General features: G+C 46.9%; 1 protein-coding gene and 1 long non-coding RNA gene across 3 annotated transcripts in view; one reads left to right on the top strand and one right to left on the bottom strand.

The window, feature by feature from the left end:
• The window catches only part of LOC117976546 (uncharacterized), a 113,967-nt gene that overhangs the window by 38,739 nt on the left and 61,068 nt on the right, over positions 1-14,160 (top strand). The gene's annotated exons all lie outside the window — the stretch shown is intronic.
• MYH13 (myosin heavy chain 13) overlaps positions 1-14,160 on the bottom strand; it is a 63,265-nt gene that overhangs the window by 30,082 nt on the left and 19,023 nt on the right. Inside the window, exons 13-18 of the mRNA XM_055102259.2 lie at positions 13,931-14,101; positions 12,525-12,834; positions 9,044-9,117; positions 8,866-8,953; positions 1,770-1,887; positions 796-919 (exon numbers count right to left, since the gene is read on the bottom strand). Of these exons, the coding sequence (XP_054958234.2) occupies positions 796-919; positions 1,770-1,887; positions 8,866-8,953; positions 9,044-9,117; positions 12,525-12,834; positions 13,931-14,101 (885 nt within the window). The remainder of the gene's footprint in view (positions 1-795; positions 920-1,769; positions 1,888-8,865; positions 8,954-9,043; positions 9,118-12,524; positions 12,835-13,930; positions 14,102-14,160) is intronic.

Genomic DNA, 14,160 nt, shown 5'->3' with positions numbered 1-14,160 from the left:
AGCAGGCTCTTCCTTGGTGGAGACCCCCAGCCTGCCCGTTTCTGAGATGTGGATCTTTGGAGGCAGGCCAGGATTTGAAGCTGACCTTTGCCACTTACTATCTATCCGTGTGTGACCTTGAGTAAGTTTCTCGACCTCCCAAGAACCTGATGAGTAAGTGCCACCCTTATCACCATCACTCCCACCTCGCTGGTTAGTGAGGAGTCAGTGAAGTACGTGCAGGAGGCTTCTCACAGGGCTGATACTCACGTGCTCAATAAATGGCAGCTAGTTTGTCTTTGTTTTTGTTTTTTTGAGACAGGGCTTCACTTTGTTGCCCAGGCTGGAGTGCAGTAGTATGATCAATCGCACTGCAGCCTCCATCTCCTGGCCTCAAGAAATCCGACCTCAGCCTCCCAAAAGCATGGGATTAAAGGCATGAACCACTGCACCCCGCTTGGTAGCTGATTTTATTGTTTATAGTCATTCTCCTCAAGGCCTCAGTGTCCCTGGAGTCCTCTCTACGTTCTCCTCTCTTCAGCTCTTTCTTACCTCTGGGACACTAGAGTTCCCCATTGGCTTTTCCTATCCTTGCTGCATGGTGGGGCTCAGGCTTCCAATCTAAGCTTTCAGCCACTTACAAACCAACAGGGAGACAAGCTCTGTCTACCTAGACACAGAGCTCCCCTTACCTGGGCGACTGGGCAAGGACGGTCAGGTGGACCAAAAGGAGAAGGGGACCCTTTTTCTGATCAGCTAACAAGCAGCCCAGGGCTGTGGGGTTACTAGGGGAGTCCCAGCCTCGCCTGTGCTCACCTTGGTGTTGCCGAACCTGAACTGCTCCCGGTCCACATCGATGGAGTTGAGGAGCTTCTCTGAGGCATTTTTGCTGTCAATGAACTGCCCTTCAGGGATAGCACTGGCATTGAGGATCCGGTACCTAAGGAGAGAGGACATTTCCCAAATGGATTCCAATCCCCGAAAGGCTTCATAGCTGAGACCAGCCTTCTAGAATCTTCTCCTGCTCAAGCCTTAGGAGGAAGTGGAATACTGTACAGCTGGTCTGGGAGATGGGAATAGCTAGGGACTGATTCTAGCAAGGGGGCTTGAATCAGCCCCCTTGGGAGAGAAGCAAGGTGGGTGGGAGAGAAGCATGAAACAAGAGAGCCCAGCTGAGTGCATGGCGGGAAGTTTGCTTTCAGAGGAGATGGTTCTTCTCTGGCTTAAAAGAAGCCTTGAAATCAACCGTGACCTGTAGGCCCTGGTTCTCCTACTTCTGGAAGGTCCTCTCCTGTCCTCCATCCTGGACAAGGCCCGGACTTGTGTAACCCGATGGTGGCTCAGAGGAGAGAGTTAGTCTAGAGCTGCGGGCCTCAGCTGGGTGTGATTTGGCAATGTCTAGAGAGTTTTGATTGTCACAGCTCAGTGGGGAGGGGTGTGGTTTGCTACCACATCTCTGAGTAGAGGGCAGGGTTACTGCTAAAATCCTCCCACACCCAGCACAGCCTCCACAATAAAGGACGATCTAGCCTGAATGTCCATAGTACAGAAGTTGAGACATCCTGGTCTAGAGTCACAATCAGGCTAGAGGGTCTGGGCTCTGAATTTGGAACCACTTGGGCTGGCCCACTCACTGTGGGCATGGGATCAGTTCCTCTAGCAAGAGATGAAGTCTGTGGAAACTCTGGGGGACTTGGGAGCTCACCAAATACCCAGGTCAAGAAATGTCTTAGGGAAATGCAAAAGGTGCCCTCGGAAGGAGAGAGATGCACAGGAGAGAGGGAACCTACCGCTGCTTGAAGTCAGCATAGAGGATCCGGCTGGGGAATCCCTTCCTGCAAATCCGGATGCCCTCGAGGACCCCGTTACAGCGCAGCTGGTGCATGACCAGGTAATGGTCCATCACACCTGGAGAGAGAACGTCCCGGGGGTGTGCCTGTGATCCCTTCATTTGTTGTTGACGGTCTGAGGCTCCATGAGACCCTCCAACACATCCACACTTGAGTGGGAGAGTCAGTGAGTGGGAGAGTCAGTGCCAGCTCCAAGGTAGAGGGCTGGGGGTGGCTAGAGCCTGCCTGCAGGTCCCGCAGTGAAATAATCCCACCCTCTTGGGGAGATGCTAGCACCCCATAACCATGGCAGTAAGAGCCAAAGCATTGTGCTTTCTGTCCTCAGCCCTGACTCTGCAGCAAGGCTGCAAAAGCTGCAGAGTGAGTACAGGGTGCACTTGGGCTTCCCATGGGATAACCCGAGATGTCTTCTTGCATCTACACAAGGATGGGGATGGAAAAATCTGCAGGCTGTGGCTGCAGAAGAGTAACTCAGCAAAGAAGAGGAGGCCGGCTGGGCGTGGTGGCTCATGCCTATAATCCCAGCAGTTTGGGAGGCCGAGGTGGGTGTATCGCCTGAGGTCAGGAGTTCGAGACCAGCCTGGCCAATGTGGTGAAACCCAGTCTCTACAGAAAAATACAAAAATTAGCCAGATGTGGTGGCACACACTTGTAATCCCAGCTACTTGGGAGGCTGAGGCAGCAGAATCACTTGAACACAGGAGGCGGGGGTTGCAGTGAGCTGAGATTGAGCCATTCATTGCACTCCAGTCTAGGCAAGAAGAGTGAAACTGCACCTCAAAAAAAAAAAAAAAGAAGAGGCCGTGGGAGGGGACCCAGAAGGGGGTTGAAGGTAGGGCGGCGGTCATCTGCTGACCACTCAGCCCCTGCTATAGGAATTGGGGGAGAAATGGAGCTTGGCTGGAAGGAGAGGAGCTAGAGGGGCAAGCCCCTTTGGGGAGGTAATGTGGGTGCTCGTGGTAACCAGCCTGGGTCAGGCACAAATCAAACTAGGATGGAGAAAATTCTGTCTCAGGTCTGCATGAGGGGTTAGAGGACACAGGCTACGGCAACCTGATGGCTTCTCTTTGTGGGCTCCCTAAGTTGCTGGGGTGGGAGTGGTGGGGCCAAGGCTGGCTTTGACTTAACCTTAGGGAAGCTTCTAGAATGCCCACGTGGTTCCCTGGTAGCTGTGGGGAGACATCACTATACAATTAGATGATTTTTAAGGCTTTGGTAGAGCTGCACTGTCAGATACAGTAGTGACCAGCCACATGTGGCTATTTACATTTAAATTCATTAAAATTAAAAATTAATTAACATTTTAAAACTTTTCATGTAAATGTAAACATTTCATGTAACGGCGGCCACCCTATTGAACAGTGCAGACATGGGGCATTTAATCATTTCTGAAAGTCCTATCAGGTGGTGATTCTCTAGAGAAAACATGGTTGAGAGCAAGGAGAAAATGTCTCAGACATTCAGAGAACTGGCCAGGTGCAGTGGCTCATGCCTGTAATCACTGCACTTGGGAGGTCGAGGTGGGTGGATCACCTGAGGTCAGGAGTTCGAGACCAGCCTGGCCAACATGGTGAAACTCCATCTCTACTAAAAATACAAAAATTTGCCGGGCATGGTGGCAGGTGCCTGTAGTCTCAGCTACTCGGGAGGCTGCGTCAAGAGAATCGCTTGAACCCGGGAGGCGGAGGTTGCAGTGAGCTGAGATTGTGCCACTGCACTCCAACCTGGGTGACAGAGCAAGACTCAGTCTCAAATAAATAAATAAATAAATAAATAAATACAATAATTAAAAAATTCATAGAACCGCCGATGTGGAGAGAACCTTAGAAATGGTCTAATTCGACTCCCATGAGCTCTCAGATGATGATTCTGAGTGGTTAAGATCCCAGCTATGCTGTTTACTAGCTTCGCGGACTTGGCCTGTCTCTGCCTCAATTTCTTTATTTGTAAAATAAGGATAATAATGTAGGTTGAGCATCCCGATTCAGAAAACTCAAAACCTGAAAACTTTTGAGCTCCAACCTGATGCCACAAGTGGAGAATTCCACGACTGACCTCATGAGGCAGGTCGCAGCCAAAACTGTTTCACGTACAAAATTATTTAAAATATTGTATAAAATTACCTTAGGGCTATGTGTATAAGACCCATATGAAACAGATGAATTTTGTGTTTAGACTTGGTCCCATCCCCAAGATAGCTCATTAGGCACATACAAATATTCCAATACCCACAGAAATTTAAAATTCACAACACTCGTGGTCCCAAGCATTTCAGATAAAGGGATAATCAACCTGTAGTATCTGCTTCATCAGGCGGTTGAGGATTACATGAGTTAAGATGAGTACAGGCCCGGTGCTATGGCTCACGCCTGTAATCCCAGCACTTTGGGAGGCCGAGGTGGGCGAATCGCCTGAGGTCAGGAGTTCGAGACCACCCTGGCCAACATGGTGAAACCTCGTCTCTACTAAAAATACGAAAACTTAGCTGGGTGTGGTGGTGCGTCCCTGTAATCCCAGTTACTTGGGAGGCTGAGGCAGGAGGATTGCTTAAACTGGGGAGGCAGAGGTTGCAGTGAGCTGTGAGCTGAGATGGCGCCACTGCACTCCAGCCTGAGCGACAGAGTGAGACCCTGTCTTGAAAAAAAAAGAGAGAGAGAGAAAAGATGAGTACAAAGGTTAAAATGGTGAAAGCAGGCATGATTAACACTTGCTTTAACCATGTGGCTGAGGCCTCTTTCTTCTTAAGCACCGGGAGCAGAGAGAAAAAGGCATAGTTACAAGAGAATTGAAGCTTCTAGAGCCAGAAGAAAGCTGAAAGGACCATCATTTTACAGTGGGGAGGCCAGAGATGCCACCATGCTTGCCAGGCTGTCCATCCTGTTAGGGGTCGTGTCCGACTTGGACTGGGAGATCTTTTCTAATTCCCGCAGAGGCATCCTATGGGGTGGCGGGGCACTGGGGGAGACTGAGGCCCAGAGAGGCGAAGGGCTTTGCAAAGCTGTAGCAGAGCCGAGACGGCACTCTTCTCTCTCACAGGGCCCCTCTGGTTTGTGCAGACTCAGAATCCTGAGCTGGTTCTCTTAGGGCTTGCTTTGTTTTTCCTTAAACCCGGCCTGAGATGTTTTCTATCAGGTCCACGTAAAGGGCCTCCTTTGCTTTTGTACCAACGCGTAAAACTTCTAAAAATTCCCCTGAGCTATTCTCTCATCCTTCTGCTCCAGCCGCTGAAGGGTTTTTCCTCTTTATTTCTCCAAGTGTATCACTTCCATCCCACTCCTTTCTCCAGCCATCTTGGCCTCCGTGGGCAGTGGTATTAGCCATGCTTTTGAAATATGCTGTATCTTATGATGATCTGGCATCATGGGGCCTCCTCACTGGCTCAGGAGAGACTGCCCTTCCCGGGGCTAGCCATTCCAGGAGATGGCAAAAAAGTCTCCTGCAAGCACGTCTTTCACATGCAAACCAGCCATCCAAAGCCCTTAACCCCCGATCCCTACCTTTATCAGGCTCTCACAGGGCTCTTACACTCTGGGCCAATACTTCCCTGTCCTGGTCACCTCAGGGCCCCGGGTACCGGCCAACTTGAGAAAGTCCCTACATTTTGAAGCCTGCTGAAACCATTCAAACTTGGCAATGCTGAACCTGCTTGGCCTGTTCATGCTGCCTCGCCTGCTCCATCCCATGGGAACGACCCTCGAGGCTCTGGCCTGTGATTTCTCCTTACTCCCCCAACCCCAAACCTAGCCCTGGTGCTTCCCCTCGTGGCCCTCTGTGGCAGGCCCCCTCCTCTTGAGCACTGTGTTTTTTTTTTTTGAGATGGAGTCTCCCTCTGTCACTGAGGCTGGAGTGCAGTGGCGCAGTCTCGGCTCACTACACCTGCCGCCTCCTGGGTACAAGCAATTCTGCTTCAGCCTCCCAAGTAGCTGGGATTACAGGCATGCACCACCACGCCAGGCTAATTTTTGTATTTTTAGTTGAGACAGGGTTTCGCCATGTTAGGCTGGTCTCAAACTCCTGACCTCAGGTGATCCACCCACCTCAGCCTCCCAAAGTGTTGGGATTACAGGCGTGAGCCACCATGCCCGGCCGTGACTGTCTTTTTAATGGTAACCATCTTCTGGTCTGTTGGCCTCACCATCCCTTAACAATAATAAAACCTACATTTAAAAACAGCAGCAAGCCAGCTTTTGGTGAGTCAGCAGCACAGACTTAGCAGGCTCCAGGTTTGCTGCAAGAGGAGAATGAGAGGAGTAGAGGCTGGAGCCTGCTCCCGAGGGGCCCTTGTTCAGCAGGCGAGCAGAGGACCTGTGCCCGTGAAGCCCTAGAGGATTCGGGAGAACAACCAGCAAGCCCCGTATGTGCCTGTGGGTGGGGAGGGACTTGAGATTTGATCATGGATCGTGACTCCCAGCCCCTGCTCTAGGTGCCCTGAGGTAAGGCATGGAAATCTCCATAGTCTCTAGTCTTCTAGAAAATAAAGAGGGCACACTAGGTGCTTTCTAAGGTGTCACCAGGCTTCTGTATCAGTGTTGGGCTATTCCCAGAAATTGACATGAAAACAGAGAGGTAGGTGCCAGAGCTAAGGAGAAGCAAATGCAACAGGAAAGGACAGACATTTCAGCAACATTTACCTTCCCAAAGAAAATGTAGGGCCGGGCGCGGTGGCTCACGACTGTAATCCCAGCACTTTGGGAGGCTGAGGTGGGCATATCATGAGGTCAGGAGATCGAGACCATCCTGGCCAACATGGTGAAACCCCATCTCTACTAAAAATACAAAAATTAGCTGGGCATGGTGGTGTGTGCCTGTAGTCTCAGCTACTCAGGAGGCTGAGGCAGGAGAATAGCTTGAACCAGGGAGTTGGAGGTTGCAGTGAGCCGAGATCGTGTCACTACACTCTGGTCTGGTGACAGAGCGAGACTCTGTCTCAAAAAAGAAAAAAAAGTAAGCCAGTGGATTACCAAAAGCATTCCTCCCAGAGGCACAGTTTGAAGCCATCCTCCACCACCTTGCAGGCCATCTGCTTAGAGAGGAGTCAGGCCACAAGCATGTTTGATTTATGCAAGCACGTACTCAACGACGACAGTAACAGAAATGGATGTTTTCCAAGACCTACATACAAGCCAATGATTTCGTGTGATTCTTAACCAAAGAAACCACTCTTCCCAAAACTGGAGAAGCTGGCTCACTGGTCAGGAGGCTGCAGGATGCCCCAGATAATGCATATCACAATGATGTAGTTGGTTATTGCTTTTGACTTAGACTTTAGAACCTAACTTTCATGGAAGATGCAGTTTCACTAACTATAACACACCTGGCTATTGGGGATTTAAAGTTTCTAGTTCTGAGTGATAATAATAATAATAATAATAATTAGCATCCAACATTTGCTGGGTGTTCACAATGTACTCAGCCCTGTTGTAAATGCTTGACTTGTACTTACTCATTGAACCCTCACGACAACCCTCTAAGGTGGGTTAAATGAGCTAATATTTGCAAAGTGAGTAACCACTTTATGAGTGCTTATTAAAGAAGTAAATAATAGATTAAAATGCCACTTTTATCCTTGTTTTTTTTTTGTTTGTTTGTTTGTTTTTGAGACGGAGTTTCGCTCTGTCGCCCAGGCTAGAATGCAGTGGCGCGATCTCGGCTCACTGCAAGCTCCGTCTCCCGGGTTCACGCCATTCTCCTGCCTCAGCCTCCCGAGTAGCTGGGACTACAGGCGACCGCCACCACGCCCAGCTAATTTGTTTGCATTTTTAGTAGAGACGGGGTTTCACCATGTTAGCCAGGATGGTCTCGATCTCCTGACCTCGTGATCCACCCAACTCGGCCTCCCAAAGTGCTGGGATTACAGGCATGAGCCACCGTGCCCGGCCTATCCTTGTTTTATGGACAAGAAAGCTGAGGCAGAAAGTGTTCAAATACTCTGCTTAGGATCACGTGGTAATAGGTGAACTTTCCCCCCTTCCCCACCCCCGACAACGTATACCTCTGTTCACTCATAATGTTGCAGAGGCAGAATGTTTAATCCTGAGCTGGGAGGCCCGTGTTGGGCATAGAACAGCTCAGCTGGTGAGTGAGCTACCCCATAGCCACAGCTCCGTGTGACAGTTTGTTTTCCTTTTTGTGACAAATGACACTGAAAAAGCTAGACTCCAAGAATATTCGCAAATCAGGATGAAGTGACAGTTAAAGGAGTCCTCTATTGCACAGGGTTCTATATTTATATATAGTCTCTATTGCACAGGGTTCCGTATTTATATATAGTCTCTGATTCTCAGTTTTCTCATTTATAAACTGGAGATCAATATGCGTATCTTGCAGAGAACTGTTGCAAGGATTCGAGGTAATATAACAAAGTGATTGACATGCAGTATGGCTTCAAACAGTTGTTATTGATGCTATTTTGATTATGGGATACCTAAGATGATTATTTGCCAAATGTAGTGGTATTTAACTTTGGGGTAAACAGAGCCTTTATCTTATGAAAGCTGTGGCTCTGATGTGCTTATATACATACACACAATATTTTGAATATGATTTCGTAGTAGGGGTGCCAGATAAGATACAGATGCCCTGTTGAATGTGAATTTCAGATAAACAATGAATACTTTTTTAGAGGAAGTATATTCCAAATATTGCATAGGTCACACTTATACTAAGACATTTTTCATTGTTTAACTGAAATTGAAATTTAATAACATTTAATATGGCATTTGGTTTTTAGCATTTTTGTGGTTACATAATAGTTGAACATATTTATGGGGTACACATGATATTTTGATACAAGCGTGAAATGTGCAAAGATCATATCTGCATAATTGGGATATCTGTCACCTCAAACATTTATCATTTCTTTGTGTTGGGTACATCTGGTATTTTTATCTGCTAAATCTGGCAACCCTATTTCAGAGACTACTTTCAGAAGTGATACAGACCATCACTCTTTCCAAACTCACACCCACAGAATTTTGCATTTATCTCAGGGCGTCCTGTTCTGTTCAAATACTTGGCAAGATCTGCTGGTACTCACCAGGAGTCTTGGTCTCATTGGGAATCAGACATCGTACAAAGTGAGGGTGGGTGCTCCTTAAGTTAGTCATCAATTTGTTTAAATTTTCCTGGGACATAAACCAAAACAAGCACATTTAGCAAATGCCATTTCACTGGGCAGAAAAACAAGTGAATATGGAAGCTGCCAAAACACCAACCCTGAACACGGCCGACACAGTCTGGAAAGAGGAGCCCTTCTTCTTCCCGCCCTTCTTGCTTCCTCCGGAGTCGCCTGGAGACAGACACAGAAGAGCGTGTTAGGTGCATCCCAGAAGACCCAGCAGTGGGCTTCCTGAACCACCCGTTCCCAGCCCCGAGTTCTGGTTTCCTTTTGACATAAGAGACCTGAGGTTTTGTTTGTTTGTTTTAGATGGAGTGTTGCTCTGTTGTCCAGGCTGGAGTGCAATGGCGCCATCTCAACTCACTGCAACCTCCACCTCCCGGGTTCAAGCCATTCTCTTGCCTCAGCCTCCCAAGTAGCTGAGACTACAGGCGTGTGCTACCATGCCTGGCTAATTTTTGTATTTTTAGTAGAGATGAGGTTTCACCATGTTGGCCAGGCTAGTCTCGAACTCCTGACTTTGGCCTCCCAAAGTCCTGGGATTATAGGCATGAGCCACCGTGCCTGGCCTGTTTGTTTTTAAAATGCCCCCAAACTACCCAGGATTAAGAACCCTCAGCTTTATCATTGTGGGAATGGGGTGGGCATGGGGTGTGGGTAGCATTTAACTGGGAGTATAACTTAAACTCTCAGTAGAAAAGGGGAGTCCTTTCCTTTAGAAATCAGAGCTGAAAGCAAACTGAATAATTTGCAAGATTGAGATGTCCCTCTTAATGTTTGTAGTTTCTTTTTTTTTTTTTCATTCTTTTTGTTGTTGTTGTTGTTGTTTGTTTTAAGATGGAGTCTCGCTGCGATGCCCAGGCTGGAGTGCAATGGTGCAATCTCGGCTCACTGCAACCTTCGTTTCCCGGGTTTAAGCAATTCTCCTGCCTCAGCCTCCCAAGTATCTGGGAGTACAGGCGAGCGTCACCATGCCTGGCTAATTTTTGTATTTTTAGTAGAGATGTTTAGTAGAGAGTTTCACCATATTGGCCAGGCTGGTCTTGAACTCCTGACTTCAAGTGATCCGCCCACCTTGGCCTCTCAAAGTGCTGGGATTACAGGCGTGAGCCACCGTGCCTGGCAATGTTTGTAGTTTCTTTCATGAATTTGCCTCCTTTTATTCTTTAATCCCTGCTTATCTCTAAAGAGTAAGTAACTGAAAGTAATAAAACGGAATTTTCTCAACAATATTTTATAAGTTGATTTCTTTTTCTTTCCTACAGGAAACAACCCAATTTGCCATCTTAATTTGGAGTCTACTTTTTCTGAATGACTCAATTTTCTCTGATACTTAATCAAGATGCGGCCTTAGGGGAAAATGTCATGTCCCAGTCTCCCCCATCTTCCTTTCCCTTCATCCCACTTTGTCCCCGGGGTCTAGCATGACTGTGTGTTTGGATTGGGGAAGGGAAGGCAGGAAAGTCGCTTCCCCAAATCCGCATCCACACAGGGTCTTATGTTAGAGCTGATGTTATCTCTAGGCGAGGTTATGCAATGTAGTTACAGAGACATTGTGATTAGATTCAAAGAAAATGATTTTCATCATTGAGGTTTATGCATGTGCCCATTTCCCATTTATTACATTCCCTGGCCCATAAGACATTAGGCTTTCATTTTTAAAAAATGATCTCATTATCTAATGAATAATTATATTTCATATATTTTATTAATTTATTAAATGTATGCATTTAAAATGGCATATAATGTTAAAACTCTATGTTGGCTACTATTTAAAAGTATATTTACTGGTAATCTTAAAAAGTGTTACTGGCTTGTGTTACTTATTTATTTATTTGAGATAGGGTCTCCCTCTGTCATCTGGGCTGGAGTACAGTGGCCCAATCACAGCTCACTGCAATTTCAGCCACCCAATCTCATGTGATCCTCCCAGCTCAGGCTCCCAAGTAGCTGGACTACAGGTGTGCACCACCACTTCTGGCTAATTATTTTATTTTATCTTATTTTATTTTGTTTTAGAGACAGGATCTCTATGTTGCCCACACTGGTCTTGAACTCCTGGCCTCAAATGATCCTTCTGCCTCAGCGTCCCAAAGTGTTGGGATTACAGGTGTGAGCCACCACGCCTGGCCCCTGTGTAACCACTCTGGAAAAGAGTTCAGAAGTTACTGAAAATTTTGAACACAGTTATCATATGACCCAGCAACTCTACTCCTAGGTACCATATATATATACTGTATATACCCAAAAGAATTGCCAATATATGTTCACATATAAACTTCTATACAAATGTTCATAGCAACATCATGCACAGTAGCCAAAAAGTTCATCAGCTGATGAATGTGCAGACAAAATGTGATATATTCATACAATGAACTATTATTTGTCCATAAGAAAGAACAAAGTCCTGATACATGCTACAACAGGGCCAGACCTTGAGAACAGTAACCTGAGAGAAAGAAGCCAGACACAAAAGAGCATCCAGTATATAATTCCATTTACATGAAATGCCCAGATAGGCAAATCTACAGGGACAGAAAGTTGATGAGTGGTTGCCAGAGGCTAGGGATAGAAATCTGCTCATGGGGACAGGCATGATGGCTCATGCCTATAATCCCAGAACTTTGGGAGGTCGAGGCGGGTGGATCACAAGGTCAGGAGATCGAGACCATCCTGGCCACCATGATGGAACCCTGTCTCTACTAAAAATACAAAAAATTAGCCGGGCGTGGTGGCGTGCACCTGTAGTCCCAGCTACTTGGGAGGCTGAGGCAGGGGAATCACTTGAACCCAGGAGGCAGAGCCTGCAGTGAGCCGAGATTGCACCACTGCACTCCAGCCTGGAGACAGAGCAAGACTCTGTCTCAAAAAAAAAAAAAAAAAAAAAAGAAATCTGCTCATGGGTTACAGGGGTGTGAAAAATGTTCTAAAATTCCACAGTGATGATGGTCACACAACATTGTGAATATCCTAAAAACCACTCAATTTTTTTTTTTTAATAGAGTCTCACTCTGTCACCCAGGCTGGAGGGCAGTGATGCAAACTCCATTCACTGTAACCTCTGCTTCCTAGGTTAAAGCAATTCTCCGGCCTCAGCTGCCTGAGTATCTGGGACTACAGGTGTGTGCCACCACACTCGGCTAATTTTTGTATTTTTAGTAGAGACGGGGTTTCACCATGTTGGCCAGGCTGGTCTCAAACTCCTGACCTCAAGTGATCGGCCCCCACCTTGGCCCCCAAAGAGCTGGGATTACAGGCCTGAGCCACCATGCCTGGCCAAAACCACTAAATAGATTTAAGGGTGAATTTTATTATATGTGAATTATACCTCAGTAGAAAACTATTAAACAATGTGATGTTGACTGTCTTGGCCACTGAGAGGTCCTGTTTACCTCCATAGAGCTCAATCTCTTACAGAAGAGGAAGAATAAGAGCAGGAGGAAGAAAAATGGAGCTGAAAGAGAAACATCATACTCAGCTGAAGCTCATGTCTGATTACTGGTTCTTCACAAGCAGCTCTGGGTTAGGAGTCATTACACAGAACGTCCCACAGAGGGAAAGAAATAATAGAATTTTACCTGTCTCTGCACCAGCATAGTTGGAAAAAAGGAAGGAGAGAAGCTTCAGCGAAGACTTCTGGTACAGCCCCACCACAGTCTCGTTCAGGGGGTCCTTGTTCTTGTCCAGCCAGCCGGCAATGTTGTAGTCCACGGTGCCGGCATAGTGCACCAGTGAGAAGTGAGCCTCAGGCTTGCCTTTGGCAGGCTTGGGCTTCTGGAAGTTGTTGGATTTTCCAAGATGCTGGTCATACAGCTTGTTCTTGAAGGAGGTGTCTGTTGCCTTGGGGAACATGCACTCCTCTTCCAGGATGGAGAAGATGCCCATAGGCTGGAAAGAGGATAACAGAGTCTACACCTCCACATATAATAGTGCATACCTATGCTTCATGGTCTGGAGAAGCCAAAAAACCTTCTTTGGTGCTTTCACTCTGGTACCAGGAATGCTGGCATGTACGCTCAGTGAGAGCAAGACTCTTGGTCTGTTTGGGGGATGACCAGAAAGTGCTAGGCATAGAGTATGTGCTTAATTAATATTTGCTGAACAAAAGAATATAGGATAAAATTATGTGTGTATAAACCTAGCATACTTTTTTCAGTAGGTGTACAAAAAAGTAAAGTTTCATATATAGCCATAAAGTAATGTGAGTAATATTTTGAACAATAATGTCCCAATTTCTCAGTAGCCACCTTAGGAAGATATACTCATTCCAACATGAGCAGTGCTCAAATATTATGGGAATTCCTTTTTAAAAAGTTAATGTCGGCCAGGCGTGGTGGTTCACGTCTGTAATCCCAGTACTTTGGGAGGCTGAGGTGGGCGGATCACAAGGTCAGGAGTTTGAGACCAGCCTGGCCAACATGGTGAAACCCCGTCTCTACAAAAAAAGAAAAAAAAAAATTATCTGGGCGTGGTGGCGGGCACCTGTAGTCCCAACTATTCAGGAGGTGGAGGCAGGAGGATTGCTTGAACCTGGGAGGTGGAGGTTGCAGTGAGCCGAGACTGCACCACTGCACTCCAGCCTGGGTGACAGAGCAAGACTCCATCTCAAAAAAAAAAAAAAAAAAGTTAATATCTATTCCTGTTTTCATATTAACATCCCTCCAAGAGCCACACTGCTCCATGGTTCCGCCTCCTTGGGTCTTTGGGTAAGTCAAATAGGTAAGAAATGCCACAGTCCTTACTGGGGTTCCATCACATTCTTGGAAATAACTGAGCCCTTGGATTTTAATGACCCGTAAACCTCTTTAAGTGTCAGAACAGATTTAGGACATTCATTCTCTTTGCAAATAGGCATTCAGTTATCTATCTGAAGGCTTGCAGCCTGGGGGCTAGGGGCCCCAATCTGTGAGCAGAAAAGAATCAGAGCAAGAAGGGGAGGGCCCCCAATAAGGAGGAGCTGTCCCAGGGAGCAGTATCTCTCTACCTTCTCGATGAGCTCGATGCAGGCAGCCAGGTCCATTCCGAAGTCAATGAACTCCCACTCGATGCCTTCCTTCTTGTACTCTTCCTGCTCCAGCACGAACATGTGGTGGTTGAAAAACTGTTGCAGTTTCTCATTGGTGAAGTTGATGCACAGCTGCTCCAGGCTGTTGAACTGGGTGATTCAAATACCAAAGAATTTGAGTGAGCTTGGAAAATACATTGGAGATTCAG

This window comes from Pan paniscus, chromosome 19 (assembly GCF_029289425.2).
Source record: "Pan paniscus chromosome 19, NHGRI_mPanPan1-v2.0_pri, whole genome shotgun sequence".
Classification (NCBI taxonomy): domain Eukaryota; kingdom Metazoa; phylum Chordata; class Mammalia; order Primates; family Hominidae; genus Pan; species Pan paniscus.
The sequence above is the reverse complement of the archived record's forward strand: the minus strand, read 5'-3'. Positions and strand labels throughout refer to the sequence as shown.